The sequence below is a fragment of the Cervus canadensis genome, chromosome 1, assembly GCF_019320065.1.
Source record: "Cervus canadensis isolate Bull #8, Minnesota chromosome 1, ASM1932006v1, whole genome shotgun sequence".
NCBI classification, from domain to species: domain Eukaryota; kingdom Metazoa; phylum Chordata; class Mammalia; order Artiodactyla; family Cervidae; genus Cervus; species Cervus canadensis.
Genome location: NC_057386.1, coordinates 120,582,281 through 120,597,570, shown reverse-complemented (window position 1 = coordinate 120,597,570; position 15,290 = coordinate 120,582,281). Strand labels below are relative to the sequence as shown.

General features: G+C 47.2%; 1 protein-coding gene across 6 annotated transcripts in view; it reads left to right on the top strand.

The window, feature by feature from the left end:
• NOS1 (nitric oxide synthase 1) overlaps positions 1 to 15,290 on the top strand; it is a 197,232-nt gene that overhangs the window by 137,703 nt on the left and 44,239 nt on the right. For all 6 annotated transcript variants that reach the window (XM_043440047.1, XM_043439998.1, XM_043440009.1 and 3 more), the window contains 7 exons: positions 302 to 443; positions 3,327 to 3,466; positions 6,032 to 6,206; positions 9,171 to 9,272; positions 11,352 to 11,546; positions 12,145 to 12,230; positions 14,457 to 14,601. In XM_043440047.1, coding sequence (XP_043295982.1) covers positions 302 to 443; positions 3,327 to 3,466; positions 6,032 to 6,206; positions 9,171 to 9,272; positions 11,352 to 11,546; positions 12,145 to 12,230; positions 14,457 to 14,601 — 985 coding nt within the window. The remainder of the gene's footprint in view (positions 1 to 301; positions 444 to 3,326; positions 3,467 to 6,031; positions 6,207 to 9,170; positions 9,273 to 11,351; positions 11,547 to 12,144; positions 12,231 to 14,456; positions 14,602 to 15,290) is intronic.

Below are 15,290 nucleotides of genomic sequence, written 5' to 3'. Positions count from 1 at the left end.
CTGGAAAAATGGCCCAAGTCAAGATTGTTCAAAAGACTCCAGTTGGAGAAGCATTCTGTTTCCTTCTGTGAGCTGGCCCAGGGCATCCCTTCCTCCCCCCTTCCTCACCTAGTGGTCAGTGGAGGGACAGAACAAAGTCCCACCCCTTCCAACAACTGCTCCATGGGCCCTGGGGGCCTCAGAGCAGATGGGGATCCACCCTGAGCCTTGTGCACCATGGACCTGAGCAGCTCTTCTTTTAGTCTTTCTCCAAAGTGCAAGCCCAGCCCCGATGCCAAATGTCCCCCTCTCTCCACCACAGATCTGCAATCACCATATTTCCCCAGAGGACCGACGGCAAGCACGACTTCCGTGTTTGGAACTCTCAACTCATCCGCTACGCTGGCTACAAGCAACCCGATGGCTCCATCCTGGGGGATCCAGCCAACGTGGAGTTCACGGAGGTACGTGCCCCCACCCCTCCCCCACACAGACTGTCATCCCCCAAACTCTCTTTATCCACAGACTTTTCTTGTTTAACATCATCAGAGAGATAGTAGGCAGTAGGTGCAGATTACTCACCTCCAGACCTCCTGCTGTGTCTGCCTGCCTCCAGTCCAGCTGGTTCTGTTACAGCTGGTCGTTTTCATGTCATTATGTCACCCAGACCTCATGATGGGAACTGTTGTCCCATTTCACAGATGAGTAGACTGAGTCCCACTCAGACTGGCCAAATGCATTATCCAAGGCTCCTGCACTAGCAAAGGGAAAGCCAGAAGTACAAGCCAAATCTCCTGCCTTCCCCTGGGAGGAGGGGAACTAATATGTGGAAGTCATATCTAGCATCATCTTTTCTTTTTTAAAAAATACTTCTTTATTTGGCTGCACCAGGTCTTCGTTGCTGCATGTGGGGTCTTTTAGTCGACGTGGACTCTTAAGCTGTGGCATGCAAACTGTTAGTTGCGGCATGTAGGATCTAGTTCCCTGACCAGGGATTGAACTCGAGCCTCCTGCCTTGGGAGTGCAGAGTCCCAGCCCTCTTTTCTGAGTGAGGTATATGTCAGCCTCGTCCCCTTCATCCTTTCATTCATGTCTCTGTACAGCATTGCTGCCCACCCTCCCAACCCCTCTCCGGATGAACTTGACTCTCCAACACCCCACTCTTGCTGGCAGCCCAAGTCAGTTCATACAAGCCCCTGGGAACACGAACACCACCTTCTCCCCATCCAGGTTCCTTCCAGGTGGTGGTGTACACAGGTAGCACAGGTACGGCCTGGAAGCTTCCAACACCTGCGCCCACAGGAGGTATCATAGGCTGACCCCACTCCTGGAGCACCTCAGGCATACAGGCCTGGTACCCCCTTTTACTTGTCACCCACTCAGCCACCATTCTGCTTCATCCTTGTTCTTTCCTCAAACCACCCTCATGCCTCACCCCAGTACCTTCCCCATGAGGGAGCTGCCCCCCATCCTCTTGGCTGCCAACTTCATTTGCAGGGAGCTTTTCTTGTTAAAATGCTATTATCCTGGGAAGGGGGTTGTGAGCAGGGCGACCAGGAGCCACACCTGCGCCATTTAGCCTCGGCCAGACTCTCTGCTCCACCTGGCTGAGCTCTAACTGTATACTTGGCTCACCCTGTCCTTGTGGCGGCCAGGACAGACATGCCACAGCCTCTTCCTCTCCTTCTGTCTCCAGGAACCTCACTGATACCACATGCTCTCCCAAACCTACACTTCTGTGCTTCCTCTGTCCACCAGCCCAGCAGAGGGAATCACCCCAAACACTACCACATAACTGTAACTTTCGAAAGCCCCAGCATGGCAGCCACTGGCCACACCTAGCCAGTGACCACATGAAATGCTGTGAGTCCAGATGGAAATGTGCCCTAAGTGTAAGGCACACAGTCTGCAAGATGGAGAACAAAAAAAGAGTGGAACGATCTCATTAGTAATTTGTATCTTGATTACCTGAAAAATATGAAAAATAATGTTGTGGGTAATATGGGACTAATTTATTTCTATTTATTAATAAATGCATTTATTGTATTAACACATATAGTTAATTTTATGTTAAATATCTTTAAATATATTATTTATCATTAATCAGTTAATGGTGTTTTAATTATATGTATTTTATTGAATTAATATTTTCATATCTAATTTTAGTGCCAAATATACTGTTAATAAGGTTTCCCTGGTGGCTCAGAGGTAAAGAATCTGTCTGCCAACGCAGGAACCATGGGTTCTATTCCTGGGTTGGGAAGATCCCCCAGAAAACGAAATGGCAACGCACTTCAGTATTCTTAGCTGGGAAATCCCATGGACGGAGGAGAATGGTGGACTACGGTCCATGAGGTCACAGAAGAGTCAGATACAACTTAGTGACTGAACCACACCACGTGTGTGTGTGTGTGTGTGTGTGTGTGTGTGCGCGCGCACACGCGCGCGCGTGTGCGCTTGCACACTTCTGCACCTGCTCAGTCATTCAGTCGTGTCTGAGTCTTTGTCTCCTGCATTGGCAGGTGGGTTCTTCACCACTGCCCCTATTAGAATACTAATATTATAGTTTATAGTTATATATGCTATCAATATCATATAATATTTATATATCATTAATATTTTATATAAATATTAATAATATAATATTGATAATACTATTTTAACATGTGGTTATATTATTCATATTTTATATTAATGTTTTAGTATAGTGTTAATAAATTACTACTACTATTTATATAATCAATATCATGCTATAATTAATAACTAATTAAATATTATTGAAATTAAAACAATTTCAAATGAATATATTATTTAAATTTATCTTTGCCTGGTTTTGCTTTAGGGTTTTGGGGTGTCTTTTTAATACGTTTTAAAATGTGTCTGCTAGAAAATTTTAAATTACTTGCATGGCTGGCTTTATATTTTCGATGGATAGCTGCTTTAACAGGTGCATTTTTCTGTGGTCATTCTGAGAGATCTGCCCTCATCCAATTTGGTAGATTTTCTTCATGTCTTTGCACTCAGGGCACTGAGTGCAAATACTTCCAATGCAAGTGTCAGTTCAATCCTTGCTCTGGGAGTTCCCAGAAGGCAGGGAAGGCCCGGAAAACATCACCAAGTGAGGGGCCGGAGGACGGGTTTGTCTTCCATCCCGTGGAAGAACGGGAAGTTGTACTAGTTACGGGATGATGTCAGGGAGAACTTCATGAAGGAGGTGGCCTGGCCTGGAGCCTCCAGAGGAAGGGGCCGCTGGGGGGCGGGCCCTGGGACCTCTGCCCCTCCCCTCACCGCTGTTGCCTCTGGAGGGCCTGGGGCTCAGTGGTTTGACCTGGTGGCTTGGCTTGCAGATCTGCATACAGCAGGGCTGGAAACCCCCACGAAGCCGCTTTGATGTCCTGCCGCTCCTGCTCCAGGCTAACGGCAACGACCCGGAGCTCTTCCAGATCCCTCCAGAGTTGGTGCTGGAAGTCCCCATCAGGCACCCCAAGTAAGAGGCCTGGCGTGGGGAGGGGGAGGGAGTTTACCCAGTGCCCCTCTCTACCCAGTACCCCTCTCTGCCCAACCCCGGAGCCCCCTCCTGTCTCTCCAGCCCAGACAGAGGCTGAAAGGGGGTTTTGGTTCCTATCCTCACCATGGGGCCAAGGCAAGGCGGGTTCCCTCGAGATCAGTAATTCCTCCTTCACCATCTGAGGGACCATCATATTTTCTGAATCAAAATCCCCCTCCTTATAAGTCACATAGAGAAAGACAAATACTATATGATATCACTTAGGTGTAGAACCTAAAAAATACAACAAGCTAGTGAATATAACAAAAAAGGAGGAGATAGAGAATACAGATATACACACAGATATAGAGAATAATAATAGTCCCAGTGGGGAGATGAAATAGGTGAGGGGCAGTAGAGGTATAGGGGATAAAGAGGTAAAAACCATTATGGATAAAATAAATAAGCTACAAGAATATATTGTACAACATAGGGAATATAGCCAGTGCTGTGTGCTTAGTCACTCAGTCGTGTCCGACTCTTTGAGATCCCATGGACTGTAACCTGCCAGGCTCCTCTGTCCATGGGATTCTCCAGGAAAGAACACTGGAGTGGGTTGCCATGCCCTCCTCCAGTGGATCTTTCCAAGCCAGGGATCGAACCCAGGTCTCCCACATTGTAGGCAGATTCTTTACTTTCTGAGCCACCAGGGAAGCCCCAACATAGCCAGTATTTTACAACTATAGATGGAATGTAACCTTTAAAAATTGTGAATCACTATATTGTACACCTTAACTTATATAATATTATATATCAACTATACTTCAATTCTTCAAAAATTTCCCTCTTTACCCCACCCCTTTTAAGCCATCAACCTAGACCTATCCATTTTCCAACCCGAAGGGCTGAAGTTGGAGAAGGCAATGGCAACCCACTCCAGTGTTCTTGCCTGGAGAATCTCATGGACAGAGTAGCCTGGTGGTCTATAGTCCATGGGGTCACAAAGGGTCAGACATGACTAAAGCGACCAACATACACACACACACAAGGGGCGAAAGAGCAGAAGCACTTCCTGTATTGTTATGGGTGCAAATTTTAAATAGAGGGAAGCATTGAAAACTATGTGACCTGATGCGGCTCAAGTTCAAAAGTAGTTTGGAGTTGGGATGGGCTGTGAGGGTTGAGGCCAGCAATGCAAATAGAATTTACAGTTTTTGAGAATAAAAGAACTCCACAATAAGACCTGGCCTCAGAAGCGAAATTGATGGAGAAAGCACCAAAAAAATCAGTCATCAAATAAATAGTATTTTAATGTAATTTAAAAAAATCAAGATTAGCTTTTTAAATCCGTGATACATAATGTATCAAAATTCTTAAACAAGGAAAAGTGCAGGGCTGAGATTAAGGTAAGCAGGTGAGGTAAAGTATACAAGTGCGGAGTGGGATCCTGTCTTTATGTAAAGTTTTGATGTTTTGTTCATCGTGGAGGTTTTGTGTTAATTTTTTTTAAAAGACACTGAATTAATTTAGAATATTTGATCTTGATTTCTGGGTTGGTGCCCCTCAATTTTGCACCCAAGGCCAGGGCCTTACTTGCCCACCCTGCTCCAGGCCCTGGAGATGGAGCAAGTGTCCTAAGGCTCCTGACACTGCCCGATATCTGGGAGCTCAACCATCTTCAACGGTGAGACTTGGCCTCCATTCATTCATTCACTTGTCATTCAAAACTGTTTATTATTCCCACTCTGGGTCATGCATTGTGCAGGCCTTTGTCACTGACTTGCTCCCCACCTCTGTGGTGCTTTCAATCTCAAAAAGGAGATCAGTTACCCAAACAAACCACTTAATTCCAATCAAGTGTTGCAAAATAAATGTTATGGTACCTAGAGGCATAAAGGTGTCTGACCCATCCCAGATCGTGCATCAGAGAAGGCTTCCCAGAGTAAGCAGCATTTTAGCTGAGAACAAAAGTGTGGGTAAGAGCTGGACAGGCACAGGAGGAAAAGAGGAGGAAGGAACTGCCACGCAAAGGCCCTGAGGTCAGAAGGAACTCAGCGGCTCTATATTTAAAATGGATAACCAACAAGGACCTACTGAGTAGCAGAGGGAACTCTGCTCAATGTTCTGTGGCAGCCTGGATGGGAGGGGAGTTTGGGGGAGAGTGGATCCATGTAAATGTACGGCTGAGTCTCTTCACTGTTCACCTGAAATTACCACAACATTGTGAATTGGCTCTACCCTAATACAAAACAAAAAGTTAATTAAAAATAGAAAAGAAAAAGGAACTCAGCGATGCTCACTTTCTCCTGAATTCACCTTCCAGGTGAGTTTAGGGGATAAAGAGCAGCCCATGGCAGTGGTTCCCAGGCCTGGATGTCCATGCACATCACCTGGGAAATATGTGAAAGTGCATATTCTCTGGCCTCTGATGTGGATGGCAGTGTGATTCCACAGGTCAGACGCAAGCCCAGAAATCAGGTTCCAAAGGAGATCCTGCCCACGTGTCTTCCCCTGAGGCTCCCGTCCCATGTCCCACAGCAAGCTGGGCTGTGTTGCTCTCCATAGGCTCGAGTGGTTCAAGGACCTTGGACTGAAGTGGTATGGCCTCCCCGCTGTGTCCAACATGCTCCTGGAGATTGGCGGCCTGGAGTTCAGCGCCTGTCCCTTCAGCGGCTGGTACATGGGCACAGAGATTGGCGTCCGCGACTATTGCGACAGCTCCCGATACAACATCCTGGAGGTGAGGCCTTTCCCAGGCCATCCTGATGGGGGATGCATGTGGTGGGGGGCGTGGGCTCAGTGGTCCTTCCCCACAGCTGAGCTCTGAGGCTCAGAAACTAGAAGAAATTAACACAGAACCTGCAGCTATAAGGAAGCCCCTGGCCTTTCTGAAGGCTTCCGTGGCATTAAGAGTATGTGTGCTATATGCTGAGTGCCACTCCAAGCGCTATGCAGATTATTGTATACTCATTTGATCTTCATCACATCCTCCGGGTGTGAAAATCCCCCCTTCACAGGTGAGGAAACTGAGGCCTTTTGGTGGATTAACATGACAAGTTCAGAGTCACAGCTAGGGAGTGGCAGAGCTGGGGTGTGAACCCAGGCTGGTATTATGACCCAAGTTCATAACCATTCTACTGCCCTGCCTGTCCAGGTCAAACCTGGTTAGAAGCTTTGGGAAGGGGCATGAACTTGGGGCATTTTTTGGTCTCTTTTCTGAAAAAAACAAGGAGGGAGCATTGGCAGTGATTTTTCCCACCATGTGCATTTCTCAGTGGAGGGTCTGACTCCCCACCCCCCATTCCCCTGCTACCCCCACCCCAGGCTGAGTCATCTTCATCTACTGAACATTGCTGGGGCGGACTGCTCCCTGGAGCTCCGCTTTGCTGAATGTGTCAGCATCGCTGCGGTTTTGTCAGCAAATGCTGTCTCTAACAACAGTCTGCAGTGGTTGGCCTTATTTCAAAAGAAAACACTGAGGAACAGAGAAGTTAAGCGCTGAGCCCGTGTCACACAGTAAACGGAGCACAGAGCAAAATTCGAATTCAGAGCCAAGCGTTAGGTTTATAGTGTTAAAAATCCAGGGACATTCACCTGGGTGGACCTTGAGGGCATTATGCTAATGACATAAATCAGACATAAAAAGACAGTTACTGGGTGATCTCACTTCTATATGGAATCTAAAAAAGCCAAACTCCATAAGACAGAGAGGCGAGTCCGTGGTTACCAGGGGCTGTGAGGGGGTGGCGGGGAGGGTGGTTGGCAGGGGCAGGTGACAGGAGAACTGGGAAAGATATTTGTTGATGGGTACAGACTTGTAACTTGCAGATAAGTCCTGGAGATCTAATGCACAGTGTAGTTATTATAGTCAATAATGATACTGTGTTATGAATTTCAAAGTTGCAGAGAAACTATATCTTAATGTCACCACAGAAAAAAGAAATGGTAATTATGTGACTGGATAGAGGTGTTAACTCACCCTACAGCAGTGATTATACTGCAATATATAAATGTTACCAAACCAATACCTCTGACATTTGATCTATACAAACTCCTGACAGAAAGGAAAAAACATTTCTAGGCAATTTCCAGAGATGTGGCTCAAGTCATGTTTGGGGATTTTTTTAAGTCTTATGTATTTGACTTAATACATATGACTTAAAAGAAGTCATTAGATGACGCTGCAACTAATTTCTATTGTTTTAACCTAAATAATGTGGTAGAAATAACAATAGCAGCATGACTGACTGTACACACTCTCTTATATAAAATAACTCAAGTTTTATATGTATTTATGTAAAGCAGCCAATTTCCTACTCTTTGCGTTTGTGTCACCGCTAAAAGACCCCCAAACAGAACCTAATGCCCCAGTCTCCAAAGAGTAAATTAATGTCTGCTTTCATGATTCAGGTTCACATTTCGATTGCAAAGAGTAGTCACTGGGTAACTTAAGTGAGACTCGCTCCCGCCCCAGCCTTCCGACACTAACTGCCATTATGTACAAATGTTGACAGCTGGGCCTGCGAAGCAATTTACTCAAACTTGAGAAATTGTCACATTCTAGCCCCATAATGAGACCTAGGTTCCCACAAATGACTAGAATTGACAGAGGAAGTGAGAAGCCAGGCTCTAATTAATGGATTTGCTATTGGGTCTTCCCTGCTTCTGACATCAGCTCCTACTGGAGCTGGAGCCGTAACTTAAATGTCAGGGGTTGTTTTTGCCAAGCAGTTTTGCCAGAGGAGTCAGCTGGCTAGGGAGCCATTCCCAGGTCTTGGGTGTTACTCAACTCCCTGGGCTTCAGCTCTGAGGCCAACTGGCTCTGTGGACTGCAAGCAAGTCTGTGCAGCAGTCTGAACCTCAGTTTCCTCATCTGTCAAATGGAGTCGACAGGTGTCTCCATAAACTCAAAATACTCATGATCTAGATTACAAGTAGCGGCCACTCCAGAGATGAAATGGAATGGGTGGAGAGTTTTCCCCAATAGAAAGTAGTGATGATAAGAAAGAAAAAGAATTTTAAAAAAAAGAGAAAGCAACTGCTATCACTCCCAGACCTGAATAGCTCCTTAAAGCCCTTCAAAGACCCTCCTCATCATATTTGAAATAAAATCCTGACCCCTTTGCACACCCTGCATAATCCAGTCCTGCATCTCTCTTTTTCATCAGAGTCCTGCGTCCCCCTGACTCCCTACCGTTCAAATACATTGACCTTCTTTCTGTATCTCAACATCAGCCTGATCCCACCCCAGGGTCTTTGCACATGCTGTTCTTTCTGCCTAGAACATTTGCTCCCAAGATTTTTCAAATGTCTTGCTTCTTCTCATCATTTGGATCTCATGTGTGTGCCACCGTTGCAGTGGTCCTTCAGTGACTATCCTGGTTCAATGCATCCTACCCCTATATCCCTCTTTCTCCTAGTTCCTTGCCTTATTTTCTTCCTAGGAATTAACACTCATCACAGTATTATTTTCTGTCTCTCCCCCCCTCTAGAAGGTAAGCTCAGTAACCAAAGGGCCAGTCAAGTCCCTCTAGTTTCCTGCTACCAGTATGTCCTCAATTAAAAAAAAAAAATGAGTGAATTAGTCTGCATATGAGTTCATTAATTAATGAAGAATTTTATTGGTGATGCTAGCCCAGTCCCTCTTGAGTCTGAAACCCAGAGGGAGCCCGGCCTGTGAGTCTGTGTTTCCTTCCCCTTTCAGGACGTGGCCAAGAAGATGAACTTGGACATGAGGAAGACATCCTCTCTGTGGAAGGACCAGGCCCTGGTGGAGATCAATATTGCGGTTCTATACAGCTTCCAGGTAGCGCCAGGGCCCGCCTCCCGGCTGCCAGGCCGCAAAGGGGAACTAAAAACGTTCAGAGTCGTAGGGCAGATGAAGAGCCCAGTTCCCAGGAACCTTGTTTGCAGGGCTCTGCTCATAAGCAAGGTGTCCTTCCCATCATGTATGCTTGACTCTCCATCATGGATCTTGGGGGAGGGGGACCATTTGAGGGAGAGACAAAAAGATAGAGGGTTTATGACTTGTTGCTTGATTTTTTTTAGAATTGAAATGGTAAACATCCTCTGTGTCTTGACCTCTTAGACACTCAGACTTTCACATAGCAGAGACAAATATTCATCGTCGTGATCAGAGACATATAGGCCCCCCAGTGCATGTGGCTCCATGGTAAATGCTAAAATATATATAGTTGAGTTGTTGTTTAGTTGCTAAGTCATGTCTGACTCTTTGAAACCTCATGGACTGTAGCCCACCAGGCTCCTTTGCCCATGGGATTCTCCAGGCAAGAATACTGGAATGGGTTGTCATTTTCTTCTCCAGGGGATCTTCCTGACCCAGGGATCAAACCTGCATCTCCTGCATTGGCAGGCGGATTCTTTGCCACTGAGCCACCAGGGAAGCCCATTATATATATAGTATGATGGTTTTAAAAATTAGCAGCTAGGGAATTCCCTGGTGGTCCAGTGGTTAGGACTCTGAGCTTCCACTGCAGGGGGCCCAAGTTTGATCCCTGGTCAGGGAACTAAGATCCTGCATGCCATACAGCACAGCCAATAAAAGATTATGTGCTAAACCATGACACTTTAGAGAGCAAAGTGGGGGCACCACTAATAATTGTGACAGCACATGGGCATAAGCTGGGATTCTCCTGGGCAAAGCAGGAGACCCGTAGAAGAGAGGCCACTTCCTGTAGTAGAGACCAGCTCTGTCTTCTAGGAGTGACAGTCTGCAGAGCTGGACCCTCATAGACATACGTGGGAGGCACCCACAGGCAGCAGAATGAGCATATAAAGACCTGAATATGAACCACAGGTCCCCATGTCAGGAACAGGGAGACTGGGCAAACTGGGAAATGTATATCCCAGGGCAGAAACCAGCTGAGATGGGGTTGAAGGGGCAAGAAGCCCCCTCCCTTCACTCTTGACCACGGAGGAGTGAAGTTTGGGGAGTTGCTGAAAATGAAGGCGGATGCTCTGGTGGTCTGGTGGACTGGTATGAAGGTTGGTGAACCACAGACAGCAGAGATGTGAGAGGACATATAATATACTATGTGTAAAACGGGCAGCTAGTGGGAACCTGCTGTCAGGCACGGGGAGCTCAGCTCGGTGCTTTGTGAGGACCTAGAGGGGAGGAGTGGGGAAGGGTGAGGTTCAAGAGGGAGGGGCTCGATGTGTACATACGGCTGATTCACTTTACTGTACAGCAGGAACTGACACAACATTGTAAAGTAATTATACTCCAATTTTAAAAAAAGGATTCTGTATCACCTTCATAAATGGAGAACCAGTATCGTTTGCCATAAACAGAAGAGAATGGTAAACTTAAATAAATATATAAACAAATACAAGGGAAACAGCACCAATTTGTCATATTCTAGTTGCCTGAGTTTCCTCTCTCATTTAAAAAAAAAAAAAAAGAGGGAGGAAGGAGAGAGGAATATTGGCAAGAGAAATGTTAAAGATGAATTAGCATCAAATAGAGTCTCTCTGGGCTTCCCTGGTGGCTAAGACAGTAAAGAATCCACCTGCAATGAGAGAGACCTGGGGTCAATCCCTGGGTTGGGAAGATCCCCTGGAGGAGGGCATGGCAACCCACTCTAGTCTTCTTGCCTGGAGAATCCCCATTGGACAGAGGAGCCTGATGGGCTGCAGTCCATGGGGTCGAAAAGAGTCAGACACAACTAAGCGACCAAGCACAGCACAGAGTTTTTTTCCTGGATATGATCAGGATCGAAAAAAAACCAATGCAGAGAATCGCTTTACACTGCCTAGAATCATCCCCAGGACCACCCTTTAGGAAACACTGCTCTGGGGGTGAGGGAGCCCCGAAATAGCCCAGCTTGTCTTTCCTCCTGACTCCTGGTGTCGTCTCCTCCCACAGAGTGACAAGGTGACCATCGTTGACCACCACTCCGCCACTGAGTCCTTCATTAAGCACATGGAAAACGAATACCGCTGCCGGGGGGGCTGCCCCGCTGACTGGGTGTGGATCGTGCCCCCCATGTCGGGCAGCATCACCCCCGTCTTCCACCAGGAGATGCTCAACTACCGACTCACACCCTCCTTCGAATACCAGGTCCCACCCCTCTTCACCTCTTTGGTCCTAAATCTCCAGTAGCCAGTGTGCATGTTACAACTAGAGCAGGGGTCCCCAAACCCCAGGATCTAATGCCTGATGAGCTGAGGTGGAGCTGATGTAATAATAATAGAAATAAAGTGTGCAATAAATGGAATGCGCTTGAATCATCCCGAAACCATCCCCCGCCCACCCAGGTCTGTGGGAAAATTGTCTTCTACAAAACTGGTGCCTGGTGCCCAAAAGGCTGGGGTCTGCTGGCTTAGAGCACACCTGAGTTCAAACTTGCATTTCAGACTCTCAAGTGCAGCCATGAGATTGGACAATACAGCTCGAGCTGAAAGACAAATGAAACTGAAACAAGTGGTCAGGGGTCATGAGTAGGAGAGGGTCTGAGTGGGAAGGTCTGGCAGGACAGTGCAGGGAGGCTGGGCCAGCCACTCTGCCTGGTCCCCTGGGGTCACCGCTGGCAGACTCACTCCCTTCGAGGGCTAAGGGTTGGGCATGGCCAGACAGCCATAAGCCCCCAGGGTTCCTGGGCATCTCCCAAGGGGAACCAGGCTCCCTCACTGTGGTGACCATGGTCCTCTCTCCCCAGCCTGACCCTTGGAACACCCATGTCTGGAAAGGCACCAACGGGACCCCCACAAAGCGGCGAGCCATCGGCTTCAAGAAGCTGGCAGAGTAAGTCTCCTAAAGCAGGTAGGGAGGGGTGATGTATGTGTCCCCAGAAAAGAAGGCTGGGAGGATGCTGTGCCTCTGACCTCTTGGGTAACGTGACTTCTCCATTTTCTCCAACACCCCTGTCCCTCCTTTGCCCCAGAGTCTGGGATGTGAACATTGCCATGACCCTTCTCCTTCCCAACCTCTCTTCCCACCCCCAGGTTCCCAAATTCTTGTCCCGGAGGCAGTGTTGTGTTGATAAACCAGCTCTCCTAATAATAATGGTGGCCACAGTAATATAACATTAATAGACTTGTAACATTCGCCAATTTCCATGGTGTAAATATTCCCACTATAGCCAGTTTTAAGCCCCCAACAGGAAGTCACTGAAGCCAGAGTCAGGAGGAGCTGGGATGAGCTGGCTCCAGCACACCACTGCCTAGAGTGGACAGTCATCAGGACTGAATCTCATCTCGCTCCTTCAATTCACTCATCTGGCCAACAAAAATGGATACTCAGTGCCAGGCACTGACAAGCCTGATAATACGATCCTGCCGGCATGAAGCTCACAGCTACCTTCGAGGAAGGATTCATGGAAGTCCAACATAGACGTCACCGAGTCTGAGAGGTCAAAGGGGCCTTCCTTCAGGAGATGCCAATTGAGTTAATGAATGAAATGAAGAAAGATTTCACTGAGAGAAGGAGGGAGGGGAGAGGGTTAGGGACCAAGGCTACTGAAGAGTCATTGTCCTGAAGAACTGTGGTCAGCCAGGGGACAAGTGGGGTGGGGTCGACTGAGATGGTTTAATGGGGATGCCTGCCTTCTGTCTAAAGACAGAGAACTCCCTGATCCACTCCTCACAGACCCCTTATTTTGGCAGAGGAGCTAGTGTGCACTGAGCTACTCACTTTCCTCAGCCCCTTGGTTCTAGAACTCTCTGCTCTCTACAGGTGACTGGTAGATCTTGCAGGGACTGAAACCTAGGCCTTGGCTCCACCCATATGATCCATGGGATCTCTCCTTCCCTCCCTCCTCTCTCTCCTTCTACCTAACAGTTCTCTTCCAGCCAAGCTGGACCACATCAGCAGCCATCCCTTCCCTAACGAGAGCATCACCAGTTCTCAGGCATAGCAGCCTTTGGCTTCAGTTCAGTTCAGCCTGTCTCTGAGGGAAGAAGGGAGGGAAAAATCTAAAGCATTAATTGCACTATTAAGTTTGAGGTAGAAACAATGGGAGATAATTACAGATGCTTTTTTCTGCTCTGATCATTCAAAGGGAACCCTCCAGGTGCCTTTTATTCTTTTCTGTTTCTCCCCCTTAACTCTCAGGCAGCGTGGGTGGTTTCCCTGAGTCTAAAAAATGATGAATTTACCACCAATAATCCCCAGGTGAGGGTAATTAGCAATTTATCTACTCAAAGAGATTCCTACTTAGAACAGGGATGCTTGCTTGGAAGGTGAACACAGGCATTCCTGAGCCTCTGGCCCACCTGCCAAGCCCACACCCTCATAGATGAGAAAGAAGAAACACTGTTTCTGGATCCTCCATTTAACCAGAAAGAGCCCTGACTTGACATTTAAGCTCCCAGGGGCTTTGGTGGTAGCAGCAGATTTAAAATCTGTTTCTGCTCTTGATAGATATTTAGTGCCTATTAAGAATCACTCTTTGCAAAACTCTGGATGTGCAAGGCTGACTAAACCAGACCTGGTCCTTCTTTTGTGGAGTTATAAACCTCTAAAATCCCCTCAAGCTCAATGCCTGTTCATTTATTAGTGATTCATTTTCTCTCTCTGTCTGTCTCTCTCACACACACATAAGAATGGAAGCCCCATGACAGCCATTTCTCTGTTTTTCCATTCCTATAACAATGCCTGGCACATAGCTAGGCCTCAACAGAACACATGATGAATGACCAAATGAGTGAATGGATGAATGAATGGTCATCTTTTGAGGCAATGGTTGGCAAACCAAGGTTCTCATGGCTGGGATTGATCCATCAAGTAACAAACTAACAAAGCTCACCAACCATGTTAGCTCATGACTAGTTGCTCTGGAGGGACTTAAGAAAGGGATCAATATGGCGCCTCAACTCACACTTTGAGTATCCGTGACACCATCAGAGATGAGGAGAGTATGTTCCCTCCCGTTGTATCTCATGGATCATGGTTCTTGCCCCCAAGTCCCAGCCTGACATCCTCCCTCCCTTCTACACTTCCCATCTTTCTCTCCACCCTCTTCCCCCACAGAGCCGTCAAGTTCTCAGCCAAACTGATGGGGCAGGCTATGGCCAAGAGGGTTAAGGCTACCATCCTTTATGCCACAGAGACGGGCAAGTCGCAGGCTTATGCCAAAACCTTATGTGAGATCTTCAAACACGCCTTTGATGCCAAGGTAGGTAGCAGGCAGTTCCATTGCTCTCTGGGCCCTCCTGGTGAAGTTGGGGAGGGAACAGAGGAAGTCAGCAGAGAAGAACCCTTTGAGAGTGGGTAACAGCACATCTGAAGATGCCCGTCAGCCCACCTGCATGTATTTCAAGGGACAATGATGCCTCTCTCCCTGTGAACTCTTCAGGAGTTCAGGAATCATAACCCCCAGTTCTAGACCAAAATGTTAGAAAGTTTCTGAAAAGCAAATCTGGAAGTCAGTCTGGGAAGCCCCGCATTTAATACAATTCAGTGGGTTTCTTTGCTGCAGGAATTCTGAGAGCCTTTACTCTGCACATGTGTGTTACCATCTCCAAAAGAGGAGAGGAGAGAATATAAATGTTTCCCAAAGATGTTTGCTTATGGCTCACTTATTTTTAAAGCACATCTAAGGAGACAGTGTTTTCCTAGGACCTACTCTGAGAAATGGTACCCAAGGAATTCTAAGAGATAGGGCAAAGCAATCTTCAAGGTGGGCTTCCCAGGTGGTGCGGCAGTGCAGAACTAAAGAGACACAGGTTTGATCCTTGGGTCAGAAGATCCCCTGGAGGAGGGTATGGTAACCTACTCCACTATCCTTGCCTGGAGAATCCCATGGTTAGAGGAGCCTGATGGGCTACAGTCCATAGGGTTGTAAACAGTTATAGGGCTGAGGTG